Source organism: Giraffa tippelskirchi, chromosome 5, assembly GCF_054371585.1.
Source record: "Giraffa tippelskirchi isolate mGirTip1 chromosome 5, T2T-mGirTip1v1.2.pri, whole genome shotgun sequence".
NCBI classification, from domain to species: Eukaryota; Metazoa; Chordata; class Mammalia; order Artiodactyla; family Giraffidae; genus Giraffa; species Giraffa tippelskirchi.
The window spans coordinates 46,671,744-46,689,338 of NC_137279.1; the positions used below are offsets into that span (position 1 = coordinate 46,671,744).

Here is a 17,595-nt window from a genome sequence, read left to right on the forward strand (position 1 = left end):
CTTTCTGCCACAAGGGTGGTGTCATCTGCATATCTGAGGTTATTGATATTTCTCCCGGCAATCTTGATTACAGCTTGTGCTTCATCCAGTCCAGCGTTTCTCATGATGTACTCTGCATATAAGTTGAATAAGCAGGGTGACAATATACAGCCTTGATGTACTCTATTCCCAATTTGGAACCAGTCTGTTGTTTCATGTCCAGTTCTAACTGTTGCTTCCTGACCTGCACATAGATTTCTCAAGAGGCAGGTCAGGTGGTCTGGTATTCCCATCTCTTTCAGAATTTTCCAATTTGTTGTGATCCACACAGTCAAAGGCTTTGGCATAGTCAATAAAGCAGAAGTAGATGTTTTTCTGGAACTCTCTTGCTTTTTCGATGATCCAGCAGATATTGGCAATTTGATCTCTGGTTCCTCTGCCTTTTCTAAAACCAGCTTGAACATCTGGAAGTTCACAGTTCACATACTGTTGAAGCCTGGCTTGGAGAATTTTGAGCACTACTTTGCTAGCATGTGAGATGAGTGCAATTGTGCGGTAGTTTGAGCATTCTTTGGCATTGCCTTTCTTAGGGATTGGAATGAAAACTGACCTTTTCCAGTCCTGTGGCCACTGCTGAATTTTCCAAATTTGCTGACATATTGAGTGCAGCACTTTCACAGCATCATCTTTGAGGATTTGAAATAGCTCAACTGGAATTCCATCACCTTCACTAACTTTGTTGGTAGTGATGCTTCCTAAGGCCCACTTGACTTCACATTCCAGGATGTCTGGCTCTAGGTGAGTGATCACATCATCGTGATTATCTGGGTCATGGAGATCTTTTTTGTATAGTTTGTCTGTGTATTCTTGCCACCTCTTCTTAATATCTTCTGCTTCTGTTAGGTCCGTACCATTTCTGTCCTTTATTGAGCCCATCTTTGCATGAAATGTTCTCTTGGTATCTCTAATTTTCTTGAAGAGATCTCTAGTCTTTCCCATTCTATTGTTTTCCTCTATTTCTTTGCATTGATCACTGAGGAAGGCTTTCTTTTCTCTCCTTGCTGTTCTTTGGAACTCTGCATTCAGATGGGAATATCTTTCCTTTTCGCCTTTGCCTTTCACTTCTCTTCTTTTCACAGCTATTTGTAAGGCCTCCTCAGACAACCATTTTGCCTTTTTGCATTTCTTTTTCTTGGGGATGGTCTTGATCCGTGCCTCCTGTACAATGTCATGAACCTCCATCCATAGTTCTTCAGGTACTCTGTCTGTCAGACCTAACCCTTGAATCTGTTTCTCAGTTCCACTGTGTAATTGTAAGGGATTTGACTTAGGTCATACCTGCATGGTCTAGTGGTTTTCCCTATTTTCTTCAATTTAAGTTTGAATTTGGCAATAAGGAGTTCATGATCTGAGCCACAGTCAGCTCCTGGTCTTGTTTTTGCTGACTGTATAGAGCTTCTTCATCTTTGGCTGCAAAGAATATAATCAATCTGTTTTCTGTATTGACCATCTGGTGATGTCCATGTGTAGAGTCTTCTCTTGTGTTGTTGGAAGAGGGTGTTTGCTACGACCAGTGCATTCTCTTGGCAAAACTCTATTAGCCTTTGCCCTGCTTCATTCTGTACTCCAAGGCCAAATTTGCCTGTTACTCCAGCTATTTCTTGACCTGCTACTTTTGCATTCCAGTCCCCTATAATGAAAAGGACATCTTTTTTGGGCATTAGTTCTAGAAGGTCTTGTAGGTCTTTATAGAACTGTTCAACTGCAGCTTCTTCAGCATTATTGGTCAGGGCATAGACTTGGATTACTGTGATAGTGAATGGTTTGCCTTGGAAATGAACAGAGATCATTCTGTCGTTTTTGAGATTGCATCCAATTACTGCATTTTGGACTCTTTTGTTGACTGTGATGGCTACTCCATTTCTTCTAAGGGATTCTTGCCCACAGCAGTAGATATAATGGTGATCTGAGTTAAATTCACCCATTCTAGTCCATTTTAGTTCGCTGATTCCTAAAATGTAGACATTCACTCTTGCCATCTCCTGTTTGACCACTTCCAATTTGCCTTGATTCATACTTTGTCTAGGTTTGTCATATATACACCTGGGAGTGTGGGTCCTGGCAATGCAGTGTCTCCAGTCCTCCTGCCTGTCTTATTATGACAGATTCTTTATCACCAGCACCACCTCGGAAGCCCCCTTGTTATGGTTACTTCTTTATATCTTTGTTTGTGAAAAATCTTTCCTGATAGTCTTGAAATTATTATCATAGACAGTTGCTTTATAAGTAGTTGGGATTTTGATGTACCTGTGGGAAGATGGGAGCATAGGGTCTTCCTACTCTGCCATCTTGGTGACACCCCCAATCCATCACCTTAATATAATCAGTATTAGTAATTTAGTGTACCTCCTCCCATATTATTTTCCTATACATGTTTTTAGCATAATAGTAATCTTATAGTACAATTCAGTATGTACAATTTCAACCTTGCTTTTTTTTGCTAATTATATCACAATCATTTCCCATGTTATTATAAAAATTTCATTCTTTAAAAAATGCATGCTGATTAAAATTGGATGCTCAAAAAATAGAGGAGTGATTGCTCTTGTTTCCATCACTCAAACACAACCAGAATATTTTACCTTTTTACTCAATGTTACATCAAAGTGATTCTTCCATACTGTTATCTAATTTAAGGGAAACTAACATTTTAAGAAGGAAATCCTGTCATATACTGTAACATGGATGAAACTTGAAGATATTATGATATGTGAAAATTATAGTCACAAAATAGACCAATACTTCATGACTCCACTTACTTGAGGTATCTAAAGTAGTCAAACTCTTAGAAAGTCTGTTGTTGAAGATATGTTGAGAGTTTGAATTGCTTCATGAAATGTAAGAATTAGTGATGCTTTAAATTAACATGTTGTTATAAATGTGATTTTAGAAATGTCTCTGGACCTAATAAAGTTTATGTGATATTGGGTATTTATTATGCTAACCAAATCTTAACCATGTCTCAACCCAGGATAGAGCTTTTCCTAGAATCTTATTCAACACAATTTTAAACAATTACTTTTGATATAAATAGTAGATTACCTTGGGGGGACAATTGCTTCAACACTTACTGCCTCTGTCTCCTAGGGGTGGGGAGGGACACTCAGTGCCTTGGTGGTGAGAAACTGAAAGTGAAGGGTGTGAAACGAATTAGTGTAACTGGAGCCCCTTACTCTCCCTACCCGTACTGCGGCCTGGGGATAAATTGGGGGAATTAATAGCTTGACAGAAACTGACTCTCCCTTTGCTTCACATTATGGAAACTTACAGTTGGAAAGGACCTTTTTGATTACATGGTCTAGCCACCTGTAGATTCTTAGACTCTCTGATAGTCCACCCAAAAGATGAGTTAGTCTTTTTTGATACCTCTTATAATAAGAAAGGGACTTATAACCCCAAAGAAGTACTTATCCCAATTTTTACACAACAGCATCTGGGATATTTGGAGTAAATAATTTTTCTAAAGCAGGTAACTTTAGGATTTTTCATTTGTAAGACTAATTGATAAATGCCAGTGAATTTTTGTTATTATTTTATTTTATCCAAGGCAGAGAAGTATTTTCTAAATTGTATTAGTGTTTTGGTTTTGAAACACAATTTATGTCAAAATTTGCATATGTGATATTCAAGTCTAACTTGAAACATGTCATTGTTTTTATATTTTTACTACAAATAGTTTAAAAGTTCCTATGTATGTCTTATTTGGTAACCTGGAACTAGATGAAATGTAGGTGCTTTATAAACCATCTTACCTACTGGTATTATCTTGCTTTTGTGAAGCGTGAAATAGTTCAGTTTATTGACGGATTGTATGTCCCTGGAGAGAAATGAATTTTCAGTGTGTTTTATTGTGCCTATTCAGAGGGTTCAGTATTAAAATAAATAATGCTTTAATGAGAAAAGAGATGGCCTGATGACTTCACTGTGGGAATGGGAGAAAGAACTCTGGGCTGTGGTCCCATCACCAGACCTGGCTGGCCTTGAGGACCACGAGGGGCACTTTACCTCTCTGTGCCAGAATGTCCTCAGACGCAAAACAGATGAAAATAATTGTCTTTTACCAAGGTAGAGTGAGAAACAGTATTTGCCTCATGCTTTGAAACTTAGATAAATGTTGATTTAAAAATAATCCCACAGTATTTACATATTTATTGAGACGGCTCCTTTTTGGGCAGGAGGATGCAGAGGCTGTGGAATGGCTGGAGGCCCTGTGCTAGCCTGTGGAGGCGGGCCCCTTCGTGTGTCAGGGAAGCAGGGTGTTTTCTTCAGATCGCCTGCGCCACCATAGTTCTTTGGAGGAGGAGAAGCCAGGTGTGTTGGGGCCTCGGTCTTCTTCCAGGTAGACACCTGTTGGCTATGAAGATGAGCTCCTCCTATAAATGATACTTGAAGGCTAAGCTGGAGGTCTTCTTGCAAAGAGGTTTTATTTCCTCTGCATTCATAAATGCTCCTGAGCTTACTTTCTAATTATTACCTCCTTTCTAGCACATTACCCTTTCTCTTAGGTGAAACAGAACAGATTAGAACTTACTTTGCCTCATTCACATACATAGTAACAAGATATATTTGTTTTGTTTGTTTTTGTCTTTTGAGGAGGAGGAAGATGTGACAGATGGCTGTCTGTTAACTCTCCTCTCCTTTCAGTCCGGGAAGCAAGTAGGGGAACAGCAGAAGTGGAGACATCACGGCTGCTAATCTGCAAACCCTCTCCTCTAGGCAAGGGTTCAGGGGCGAGGGACAAGGATTAGATATGCCTAGCAGTTTAATACATTCATGCCACATTCCACGTGGCATTTCGCAGAGAAGAGGCAGGATCAGACTTCTGTAAAAAACAGTTCCCTATAGTGGGTCAAGGAGGTTGTGTCTAAAATTTTAGCACCAGACATTGATTCTGTTAGGAGGAGGTGTCACTGCAGAATATAGAACCAGAAGTGTGTACGCTACTGATTAAAACAATAATAATCATAATAATTCACAAAGTACCTTTATGTCATATCTCTCACACAACAATGTTTGTGTGCAAGCATATAAAGTTTGGTAGAACTGCTGTAACAAAGTACTGCAGACTGTGTCTTAAATAACAGAAATTTATTGTCTCACAGTTCTGGAAGCTTGAAGTACAGAATTAGGGTGTTAGCAGAGTTGGTTCCTTCTGTTGGCTAGGAGAGCTAGGCCTTTCTCCTTGGCTTGTAGAGGCTTGTCTTCATGTTCACATGACATTCTCCCTGTGTGTATGTCTCTGTATGCAGATTTCTCCTTTTTATTAGGACATCAGTTATATTGGAGTAGGGCCCACCATAATGACCTCATTTTAACTTGATTACCTCAGTGAGTACCCTCTCTCCAAAGAAGTCGCATTCTGAGGTGTACCAGAGAGTAGGACTCCAACATATGAACTTGGGGAAGATATAACTCAACCCATAACTATCTATATATGTTTATATACAATATATGATAAAGTGTAGTTCAATATTTGATATATTTCTATTACATTTTAAAGAATTTTAATACATGAATTTAAATAATCATTGAGCCATTATTGCATAACATTTATAGAAAGTAGTGTTTTTTCCTATCTTACTCATGGCCTCATAAAGTCAACTAGTTTGTCCTGCACCAGAAGTAATAGAAGCACTTATTATCCTCCCCTCTGTCCACCCATTTCCAGATTGTCAGGTGGGCTGTTCTATCCTGCTTTTCTTGTTTCTCTTTTGTGATAGAGGAATGTACCCTATTTTAAAAACACCTTTTAAAAAAACCAGTGGAATCAAAATAAAACATGGAGTTTAGTAAATAAAAATATGTCAGTATTGGTTCAATGGATGTTACAATGAACCAAGTATAGTTGTACCATAATAATACAAGGGTAAAAATAGAGGAAACTGGGAGGTATATGAGAGCTCTCTACTATCTGTAAATCTAAATCTATTCTAAAATATGTTTATTTAAATAATAAAAACTTTTAATAATATAAGGTAGTGTCTAGTATATGTTATACAGTTCATTAATGCTGTATTTAGAAATATTATATAATTGTACTATTTTTATGCCATTGCTTATATATCTCTTAATACAAAAAGAGCAGATTAGATGTGGCCTCTAGAGGACAGTGTTGAGTCATAGAAAGATTTTCACAATCTGTCCAAGTTGAAGATGGACTTACGTATTTTTCTTCTTACTTTTTTAACCCCAAGGCTTTTATTTGTTCATTACCCCTCTTTAAAAAAATCAAGGAAAATATATGCCTCATCTGCTATCCTGATTCATTGGAGTTTTGCTTTAACTTATTATTTTTGTGAAGTTTTAGCTCTATACAGATCCATCAGGCCATTTGGCTGTACACAGAATAGCATTTCACCCGTGTTCAGAGCACCAAGGGCTTTTGGAAGTTGTCCAGGAGCATGACCATGGTGGGGTAGGCATTATGAGGGACATAGTATGTGTCTTGGAGAAGGTCACGGCAGCCCACTCCAGTACTCTTGCCTGGAAAATCCCATGGACGGCGGAGCCTGGTAGGCTGCAATCAATGGGGTCGCGAAGAGTCAGACACGACTGAGCGACTTCACTTTCACTTTTCACTTTCATGCATTGGAGAAGGAAATGGCAACCCACTCCAGTATTCTTGCCTGGAGAATCCCAGGGACGGGGAGCCTGGTGGACTGCCGTCTATGGGGTTGCACAGAGTCGGACACGACTGAAGCGACTTAGCAGCAGCAGCAGCGGTGTGTGTCTGTGACTTCTCATATGATGGAGAGCGTGCTATAGAGTTGAACTCCCTTTGGAAAATCTACGAACCGTTTGTGGATTGATGAGGATGCTCATAAAATAGGATTTTTGATCTTCCAAAGTCAAAACTTTTGGCTCTGCAGTTTGTTGAGGGTACAGGGAAAGGGAAACAAACTACAGCTCTAGCTTCTGGAACAGATTTCTGGATTAATCAGAATAGAAACACAACATTTTAATTTAAAAATTATCCCTCTGGAGGCAGTCTCATGAGATTGGTATTTTAGTTTTAAGCAGTTTGTGGGACTAGGAGTTACAGAGTGCTACTCAAGCACGTCTGAACTAGAGCCACATGAACATTGATTTGCAAATTGCTTGCCTTGGATCTAGAGGCAGCTGAAAACAATTGCTTATGTATTGATGGACTCAAATTCTGAAACACGTCATTTTGTCGTTAGATGGATAACATTTTTTACTGATAGTGGAGTCCAAGGCCTTGCTTCATATTGGGTGAGAATCTAGTATAAACATTAAAAAATAGTTGTCATTTGATGACAGTGTGTTCCACTTAGCAGCACCTATATATTTCTTATCTTTTGTTCAAAGAATAAATCTTTTAAAATCCCCACTGTTGAGTTGGGATGTGTGAGCCTTTTAATAGGATTTTTGAAAGGGAGTGGAAAATTTACAACTTCTCATAAATAGCCTGACATGAGATTTAAAATCAATAGTTTACTGTTTAGCCACACCATCAAAGCTGAACCTTGTGAGCATCATGAGTTTTCCTCATTCTCATCTAATAGTTCTGGGTACCAAATTGTTAGGTGTTGTCTTCTCTTAATTAGCAGTGGTGTAATAGTGTTCCACAGAGCATCTCGTTATTTAATGAATAGTACAGTCCTTGAGATTGATTGGTCCCCTAATCTGGTCTCTTACCCAGTGTTCCTTATGTTAGGGGAAGCATTAGTCCATCTCATTTGTACAAGTCAGAATCCTGGGAGTTGTCCTTGACCCTCTTTTTTTCCCCTCATCCTTGCCTGTAATAGATACAGCACCAGGTTTTATTGGGTTTATGTCTCAAGTGTTTCTTGGAAACACCCACTTCTCTCTTCATGGCCACCACTCTAATCCAAGCCCTAATCATATCTGCTTAGACTACTGCAGAAGCCACCTTACCCACAACCAGTGTGATCTTTCAGACACACATCTATGAAACCTTCAGTGATTTAGGGGAACAGTGTCTTGGGATAACAACCAAAGTCATGTTCATGGATGGTAATACCCTACATGGTCTAGTCCCCATTTCTCTCTTCAGCCTTATCTGAAGACATTCTCCTCCTTGCTCCATATGCTTCAGCCTCCTGGCCTCCGGTGCATCCCACAAGGTCTTAGTGCCTGTTATTTCATCTACCTGGGAGTGTCTTGCCCTGCTGTCTTTGATTACCTTTTACTCATCCTTTATAATAATCAACTCAAGTGTGATTTCTTTATGAATGCATTTCCTGATAATTTGTCCAAGAAAAGTTTTCTGTTTTCTATGCTCTAATAGACACTTGCTCCTTTACTTCATTGTTTCTTACATAAACTTATAATTAGACACTCAGTTTTGTTGTTTTTTTGATGGATTTATGTCTCCACTACCAGAATATAAACCCTGTGAGTGGGGGCCATGTCCAAGTATGCTCATTATCAAATCCCCAGTACTTGGCACAGTGCTTGGAAAAAGTAGTTGCTCACTACATTTTCTGAATGAGTAAGTGGCTGTTTTTTATTGAATATTCAGGTAGAGGAAGAAGAACCCACTGGATACGTTCGATTTGAAAAATTTCTACCAGTGATGACTAAAGTGCTACTGGAAAGAAGGTAAGAAAGTAAATACCGTTGTTGAGGTAATGATTCAGCTCAGTTCAGTTCAGTCGCTCAGTCGTGTCCGATTCTTTGCGACCCGGTGGACTACATTAGAACTGCATTAATTTCAAAACACTTGGCCTTTTCACTTTTCACTTTATGTTATTCTCAGCCAATATTTATCACAGCATAATTTTTCTCCTAGTTTTTCTCTATACTTCTAAACTGCCAGTTGGTATGTTCTCAGAAATATCCACCACTTCAGTATTAATCTAATAAGCAAAGTGTAATTAAAAGGCAGATAAGCTGCAAAAAGCATAAATCAACAACATTCTTCTTAGCTTCTGTTTGAATTATCAATAATAAATAAGAATTAACCCTAATTATTTTTTCTAGAGAAAGTGTAGCATTAGCTTACCATAGTTTGTTTACTGTAGGAATTTTGTTCTTCCCATAATGATGAAAAAAAGCCAACAGATAACATTTAAATAAGTATTCCTTGTGGGTATGGAGTACTTTCAACTTTATTATTTAGAAATCCAAAAGTATTTCAGTGAGGGGCGAATTATTATCCTAGTATGCTAGCAGCTTTTTTTTTTTGAATGTGATCATTTGTTATGTAGAGATTGAACTAAATACTGTGGTGTTTACTCCTTTTACTGCATAATTAGATACAGACCAATTCCGGAAGATATCCTTCTTCAAGCTTTTGAAGTATGTAAGCTCCAAATTTTACATATATTTACGTGAAAAATTCATCATGTGGAATTTTCACCAAAAAATAAAGTATCTATCTTTTCCTCCCCCTAGGTATTAGATCCAGCTAAACGTGGATTCCTTTCTAAGGATGAACTGATCAAGTGTATGACTGAAGAAGGTGAGAGTGATGCATTACCTATAAATGAAAGTTGCTCAGTCATGTCCCACTCTTTGCGACCCCATGGACTATAGCCCACCAGGCTTCTCTGTTCCTGGAATTCTCCAGGCAAGAATACTGGAGTGGATTGGCATTCCCTTCTCCAGGGGCTCTTCCCCACCCAAAGATCAAACTCAGGTCTCCTATACTGCAGGCAGATTCTTTACTGCATGAGCCACTAGGGAAGTCTTTATTACTTGTAACAATGACTTATTTAAGTGATTAATACTTTTAAAACAGTTATGCAAAAATTCTAGAGGATGCTTTAATCACTCCAGTTAAAAGAAGTTACTTACTATTCTTATTACTTTGGTTTTGGAGTTTTGTGGTGGATAAGAGGACAAAGGGTAAGTTAAAGGGGGATGGATTATTGCCTTGTAGGATTTTGTAAACTATAATGATTCTTCTATAAATTGAAGTCATTTCATTCACTTCAGAGTATTTCCAGAATAAAAGGTATGTCACCAGGAAAACATGAACTATCAATCACTATAAATCAATGCTTGTTACTAGACTGAAGATTTCAACTGGAGTCTAGAAAAAAAATTTTTTTTTTTAAAGATTTATTTATATTACTGTTTTGGCTGTGGCGGGTCTTTATTGCTGTGTTCAGGCTTTCTATAGTTGCAGTGGGTAAGTAGGGGCTATGTCTCTAGTTCTGGTGCACAGGCTTCTCATTGCAGTGGCTTCTCTCGTTGCAGGGCATGGGCTCTAAGGAGTTGCAGTGCGTGGGCTCAGTAGTTGTGGCACAGGGGCTTACAGCATGCTCTGCAGCACATGGAATCTTCTTGGACCAGGGATCGAACTGGTGTCCCTTGTGTTACAAGGCAGATTCTTAACCACTGGACCACCAGGGAAGCCCCAAAATTCCTTTTTTAAAGAACTTTTCAGTTGGTAAAGTTAGGGGCAATACAGCCTCAAATGTATATATGAATTCCATTAAATTTTTCATTTTTTATGCTAATGACAGTGAATATATTTGCTTTGCACTTAAACTGTGCATACACACACACTTAAACATAATACCTGCACACCTCTGTAGGCCACCATATTTTCTTTAGGAATTCTCTCTGCTTAGGCTGATGTGCAAACTTGTTTTCCCTGAATGTCAGTAGCCTAATGGACATGCTCTTGAAAACTTTCTCATTGGTCACCTGCCCTCTTCCCATATAAAGTTAGAACTCTGTCTCTGTTCAATTCACTAGTTCACAGATGAGTCCTGAGTAATTCAGAGTTGCTAATTAGTTGAGACAATCAGAAGTGCATGAAATTTTGAGTACAGAAGACTAAGACTGTGTCTCCATGTGCCACTGGTTTGACCATTTTGACTTGATCACCATTAGGTGATAATACAGAGGGCGAGAGTGAGAGTGGCATGATTGTCATAGCTGCCACCCAAGAACTCATGACCCTCTTAAAATTATCTTAGGGATTAACTTGATGTAAATGTGATGTTTCAAAGCATCAGCTTAGGGATTAAGCTAAGGGAAATAAATACTAGGTTATATCAGGTAATATGAATTTAGTCAAAATGGCCAAATCATTAGTAGGATGTGCCTGCTGTGTGTACGTAAGTGATACAAGAGCAGTGAGAGGTAATAATACTAAAATCTGCTCCCTTTCTCAAGGAGATTATAGTCTTACAGGAGAGAATGAAACAATTCAAACTGTAAGATAGTAGAAAAAAGTGAGTATTAGAAGATCAGTGTGGTCTGTACCAGCCTGGAAAGCTTGGTCTGGGAAGACTTAAAGAGAAAATAGGTTTCTAAAGATGGTAGAATAATGTGGGTGAGTTATCAGGAGAAGGGCTAAAATATTAGGCATGATAGCACTCCCTTACATCATACATCTCAGCAAGTGCTTGTTAAATTAATGAGTGAGTGAGGTAGAATGGATGAAGGAGCTGATGAGAGGAAGACATCGATTGATAAAAAGCATGAACAAAGGCTGGGAGGTAGGAATGAGCATGATATTTTGGGAGACTGAGAAAACTCAGAGGGTCTTGTTGGCAAACAGTAGGAAATGAATCTAGGTAGGTTAACCGGGACTAGATTGTGGAGGCTGAGGCTCAGGAGACTTCATGCTATGGGCAGTGGAGAAGCACTGTAGGGTTTTGAGCAGGTGAGCTGCAAAGTGCAAGAGGGATTGTGGGAATGTTGACCTGGTGCTGGTAGGCTTGTGAGAAGAGCAAGAAAGAGGTTAGACTGGGGAGACCAGTTAGGAGGCTGGTTCAGCATTTTGAAGGTATCCTAATAAGGGCTATATCTAGCAGTGGCAATGGGAATGGAAAGAAGGGATTGATACTATTAGTACTGTCTGCAGCAAGATCCACAGGTTATGTATGATGAGCAACTGAGTGCAAGGCACAAAGATGGGAGCTGAGTGAAAATAACAAGGCTTTGGCCTGGGTAGTGGGTATTAGGGTAATGGTACTCACTGAAATAGAGGAATGCAGTGCATCCAGAGACAGTGCAGCTTTTCACAATATACACAGAATATTAATCAGTTTGAGAATATACATTCTAAATGCCCAGGATGTTACATTACGAACATAATAAGTCACATTGAATCAAGCTCCTACAGGATAGAAGTCCACATGTGTCTAGGTATGTATATGGTGTCAAGTAGTATTTATTAGCAGGAAAAATCTCAAAAGAACTTTTTTGAACCAACACATATTGCTGCCTATGTGCCAGGCAATGTTCTAAGTGCTATTCAAATAATAACAATTTTAATACTCATAACTAGCCTATGAACTGTGGTGTTGGAGAAGACTCTTGAGAGTCCCTTGGACTGCAAGGAGATCAAACCAGTCCATCCTAAAGGAAATCAATCCTGAATATCATTGGAAGGACTGATGCTTAAGCTGAAGCTCCAATACTTTGGCAACCTGATGCGAAGAACTGACTCACTAGAAAAGATCCTGATTCTGGGAAAGATTGAAGGCAGGAGGAGAAGGGGATGACAGAGGATGAGATGGTGATGGCATCCCTGACTCAATGGACATGACTTTGAGCAAGCTCTGAGAGATGGAGAAGGACAGGGAAGCCTGGTGTGCTGCAGTCTATGGGGTCACAGAGAGTCAGACATGACTGAGCGACAGAACAACAACAACAAACCCATGAGATAGACAGTATTTTACAGACAGGAAAACAGACTCAGAGAAGTTAGGGACTTGCCCGGGATCTTAAAGCTAACGAAACAGTTGAGCATTTGGACCCAGGCAGTCTGGCTTCCAGGCTTGTGCTTTTAATGATTAAGCGATTTTCCTCCCATCCTTAATCAAATACTACTTGTTTCTTTCCTTGCTTGAGGAAGCAATGACCACCTTCTGAATTTCACTGTGAACAAGGCCTTGTTCCAAGTGACCGAGTGTGGTTCCTGGACCTTGACTGGTTCTGCTGGCGTGCAGATCCAGTTCCTCCAGTCACTGGCTGGGGCTGCCTGCCTGTTTTCTTCGTGTGCTGGTGTCCTCAGCTCTAAGCAGGGATACACAGTTCGTACCTCTCATGAGATGGTTCGGAGATTAACTTAATATCTGTGAAGCACTTAGATCAGTGCCTGGCAAACAGTGGTTCTTGATAAATATTTGTTCTCATAAGGACTCCCATATCCATCAAAGTTCATTGGCAGTGGATTTAGTATTTACTAATCAGGTTATATGAAAGATTCAGAATTTGTCTTTTTAGGCATTTTAGGCTTTCTTTCTTTCCTTAGGATGTAAACATGATTTCAAAAAAACACAAGCATGTTCCAATTGTTTGGTAATACTATCATCATCGTCATAAAAACCCCCACTTGAATAATTTCTGTATTAGTAACTGAATTCTACCTTAGGAGGCATGGTTTGTAGTAGCAGGTGACTTAAGCTCGTAAGGTAGGTTAACTCTCAGGCCTTGGTAATTTATCTGCTTGGATTGATACTCTTTAGGAATAAGGTGACAATTTGGATGTTTCTGTATTTTGGTTTAATATCAGAACAAAGTTCTGTCTTAAAATAGATGACCGCTTTTCCAATGTTCTTCCTAAATTTGCTTTTCATCTTGGTGAAACCAGTATCCAAGATGGCCTTCAGTTGTTATCTGAACCCAACTAAAGCTCACAGATTTTCTATCCAACTTTTAGTTTCATTTGACAGCAGCACTGGGCCAAACTATAACAAAGAGGACTGGTTTGAAATGACTTGGTGAATGGCATCTGTCACTGGGTGCAGCTGAATCACTAAATCCACCTACCATCGTTAGAGGATATTCATAGACATTCTTATAGTTTTAAACCATATTAGCCTTTCTGCATAGCAACCATTTAATCCTTTCCTCATACCCTTACTAAATATAATGATTGGACTTCCTATAAAACTATGACTTCAGGTTAATCCTTTTAATTGCCTTTTTGGCAATTTTAGTGGTTTTAATTTAAATAAAAAGAAAAAAACCTTGTTTATGATGTTTTCATGTCCTGCTGTTTTGGCTGAAATGATTGATGCTAAAGGTTGCTTGAGCTATGCTATCTGCAAGGTAAAATAACTCCAAAACTTGCCAGGAGTACGATAGCATACTCTTTTTTTTTTTTTTTTACTTTTATTTGCATTTATTTTTTGCGGCCATTTATTCCCGGGCCATAAGTTTTTGTTTCTTCAGTTTCTTCTGGGATATCTTTTTCTTCTGTGCAACCTCCTCTTCTGGTTTAGGAAAAATCTGGACTGTCACAATGTGCTGGCTTTATGGCCCCAGGGAGAGTAACTGGCAACACAGTGCGGGTATGGTGGGGCTTCATGGCAATTAAGTGGACTAGTGGAAAGAGAAAGAAAAAAAATCGGATGATTGTAAATGATGAGTGTCCCTTCTTTTTCCTCCCAGGTGAGCCTTTTTCTCAGGAGGAAATGGAAGAAATGTTGTCTGCTGCAATTGATCCAGAATCGAATTCAATTCATTATAAGGACTACATAACAATGATGGTGATAGATGAGAATTAGACACTCTAAAGACTTCATTTCTAATTGAAAGGATAATTTTAAAGACTGCTTGTCCTTGTTAATTTTACATTTTATCTTATAACTCCTACATATTGCTAATTAATGCCTTGTGACAACTATTTCAAGATATTTTGTTCTTTAAAGGTGATCATACAGTTTAAAATACGGATCTATTTAGCATGTCTAGCCGAATGGAATGACACATTACATTGCTAATTAAACACATTGCTTTTAAGCTATTCATAAAATATTTAACACTATCCATGGATTATTGTTAATGTTCTACAATAAAACCCAGGTTGCTTTCAAATTAATTAAGCTGACAAAAATGAAGAATGATTAGAAAGACCTAAAGTTTAGCATATGAAGATCTTGGGATGGGGCAGAATGACCACAAATTGAAAATGAGTAGTAATGTGATGACAGCTTATTTTTAAAACAACAAACCCTTTGTCAATCAGAATGTGGAAGGAGTCATTGAAATGGATGTTAATAATTAATTTCTTGTGGGGCCAATTTCAAATCTCACTTGAGATGATAGTCACTTAGTGTACGTAAAAATTTAGATTGGCTGATCTAGCATGTTACCTACCACTTATGGCATAGCTAAAGGAGTTGATATGGTTGACCCTTGAGAAAAGAAGACTGATTGGAAACCGATAATGTGTGAAAGTAGCAGTTCTCTTGTGGTTTTTAGAATCATACCTATTCAGAATACCTGTCATGAGAATATTGTTCTGAATACTGAGTAAGAATATTGAGAAATTTTATGGTGTGTAAGAAGTACAAGTGTTGAAAGAGCAGAATAATGTTATCTGAGTACAAAGAATCACAATGGAAAAGCAAAGGGGAAAGTCAGGTAAAGGAAAATGAGTCATCTTCCATAACCTGTTTCATTTTTTCACACACACATACACACTGATCTTTATTTAAAGGTGCTTCACCACTACACGTGCATGTGTGTATATATATATACACATACATACATATAAACATTTAATGTTGCTTGTGATTGTTCCTCTTACACATGCAGGGGGCTGCTACTCAAGAGACTATTACTGTTTATTCATTCATGAAGCCTTTACTGAGAATTATTAGATAATGTCAGACTTCCCTGGTGGCTCAGTGGTAAAGAATCCATCTGCCAGTGCAGGAGATGCAAGTTCAATCCCTGGGTTGGGAAGTTCCCTTTGAGAAGGAAATGGCAACCCACTCCAGTATTGGCTAGGAAATCCCATGGAGAGAGGAGGCTGGCAGGCTATAGTCCTTGGGGTTGCAAAAGAGTCAGACACTAATTAGTGACTAAAGAACATTAGATAATATACTAGGAACTGGAGTTGCATGTGAATCAGTCCCTAACTAGTCAAGGTTACAGTTTGGTGAGGGAGACCTGCAAGGCAGTCAGCAATCACATTTCAGACGGCATGTTCAGGGGACTGTGGAAGTGCCGAAGAGGGCAGCTGACTCAGTGTGGAGTGGGGAACTTTCTCCAAGACAAAAGATTACTTTAAGTAGAGAAGGCTTTCTGGAACAAGTAACATCTCACTTCAAGATGAGTGGTTTACTAAGTGGGCAGCAGGACACAGGGTATTTCAGAAGAGGAGCAGCAAGAACAAAAACAAAAAAAATCCAGAGGTGTCATGAAACACAGAGTAGTCTGGAAATTTAAAGTACTAATAGTTCAGTATGTTTGGAATGGAGGAGATTTGAGGACATGAGAGATGAAAGAGGGGTGGCAGCCAGGAGCTGTATCATTAAGGATATTGGGTTAACTGTACAGTTAAGGTTTTAGTGTAAGAGTTTGAACTTTCTTCTGAAGATCATAGAGAAAGATCATTTATAAGTAAGGAAAATAGACTTGAAGAGTGAAGAGTAGAAGTAGGGAGACCAGATGGCAGCCCTTTGGTTGGTGTGAGGAGCGAGATTAGGAAAAGTCAAGCCTGAGTGGCAGGTCTCTGGCTGGGACAGTGGGTGAATTATAGTGCTATTCATTCAGAAATCCAAGAAGCCAGTCGGGGTTGGTAGGCAAAAGGATGAGTTTGGCTCTGGACACCAGGGGATTGAGGAGCTAGTGAGATACCCAGGTGGAGACATTCAGTAATCAATTGGATCATTGGGAGGAAGAGCTGGGCAGAGACATGAATCTCTGAGTTCTCGGCTTTTAAATAGTAGTTAATGCCTTTGCAAGAAAAGAGAAGAGGGCCCCAGGGAAGTGTGGGGAACACCAGCATTTAAGAGAGGGCAGAGGAAGAGGAGCCACAAGACGCTGAGAACGAGAAGTCAGAGAGGAGGGCCAGCTGGGCAGAAGCGTCATGAAGCCAAGGTAGGAGCGAAGCACACGGAGCCAGTAACCCTGTCACATGTCAGGGAGGGGCGAGGTCAATTAAAGACAGAAAAAATGTCCATCACAACAGAGTTCACTGATACCCTCTGCTGGGGAAGACTGGGTGAAGCGACAGGGTGCAGAGTCCAGTGGGTGGAGGAGCAGGGGGTGTGGGGAAGTAGGGCTCGGAGGACAGTTACTTGGCCGTGATGAGAAGGGGAGATGCAGGGCTGGAGAGAGCAGGCTGAGGGAGTTGTTTTTGGAAGGTGGACACAAGCAGGCACATTTATATTCAAAGGGCTGAGAGCTCGAGGAGAGTGGTGGAATTTGGAAATATCTCTTGTGGGAAATGGGAGAAAATAATTGAGAAAGAGCCCATATAAAGATTTCAAGAAATGTGGGAGGGTTTTTTTCAGTAACTTGGGCCCAGGAGCGAAAATGATGGATCGTTGTATTGATTCAGGATTAAGGTTTGTCATTTGGGTGAGATGGAAGCAACTGAAGGTCAAGGGGCGGAGGAATTCACAAGAGAGCAGTTGTAATGATGGCCTCTGGTCCATGGGTCGAGGGGAGATACAGGCGGGAGTGGGCTACTGGATTGAGAGAAGGAGGCAGGGCCTGCCGTGGCCAAAGGGGCAAACGGCTTGTGGGGCGGATGGTAGAGGTGATTGGCCTTCCTGCCACTCCTGAGTAAGGGCATGCTTGGTTTGAAATTTGACTTCCCTGTGTTCTTAGAGTGTTCTTTCATTCTCCTGTGTTATTATTATAATT

At 39.5% G+C, this 17,595-nt stretch overlaps 1 protein-coding gene across 6 annotated transcripts in view; it reads left to right on the forward strand.

Annotated features, from left to right (window-relative positions):
* DRC8 (dynein regulatory complex subunit 8) overlaps window positions 1-15,161 on the forward strand; it is a 98,250-nt gene extending 83,089 nt beyond the window's left edge. For 3 of the 6 annotated variants that reach the window (XM_081486878.1, XM_081486877.1, XM_081486876.1), the window contains 5 exons: window positions 4,215-4,350; window positions 8,546-8,625; window positions 9,282-9,324; window positions 9,421-9,487; window positions 14,386-15,161. In XM_081486878.1, the coding sequence (XP_081343004.1) occupies window positions 4,219-4,350; window positions 8,546-8,625; window positions 9,282-9,324; window positions 9,421-9,487; window positions 14,386-14,501 (438 nt within the window). In that variant the 5' untranslated portion in view covers window positions 4,215-4,218 and the 3' untranslated portion in view covers window positions 14,502-15,161. The remainder of the gene's footprint in view (window positions 1-4,214; window positions 4,351-8,545; window positions 8,626-9,281; window positions 9,325-9,420; window positions 9,488-14,385) is intronic. The other 3 variants (XM_081486874.1, XM_081486879.1, XM_081486873.1) reach the window with 1 other exon arrangement.
* The last annotated feature ends 2,434 nt before the right edge of the window (window positions 15,162-17,595 follow it).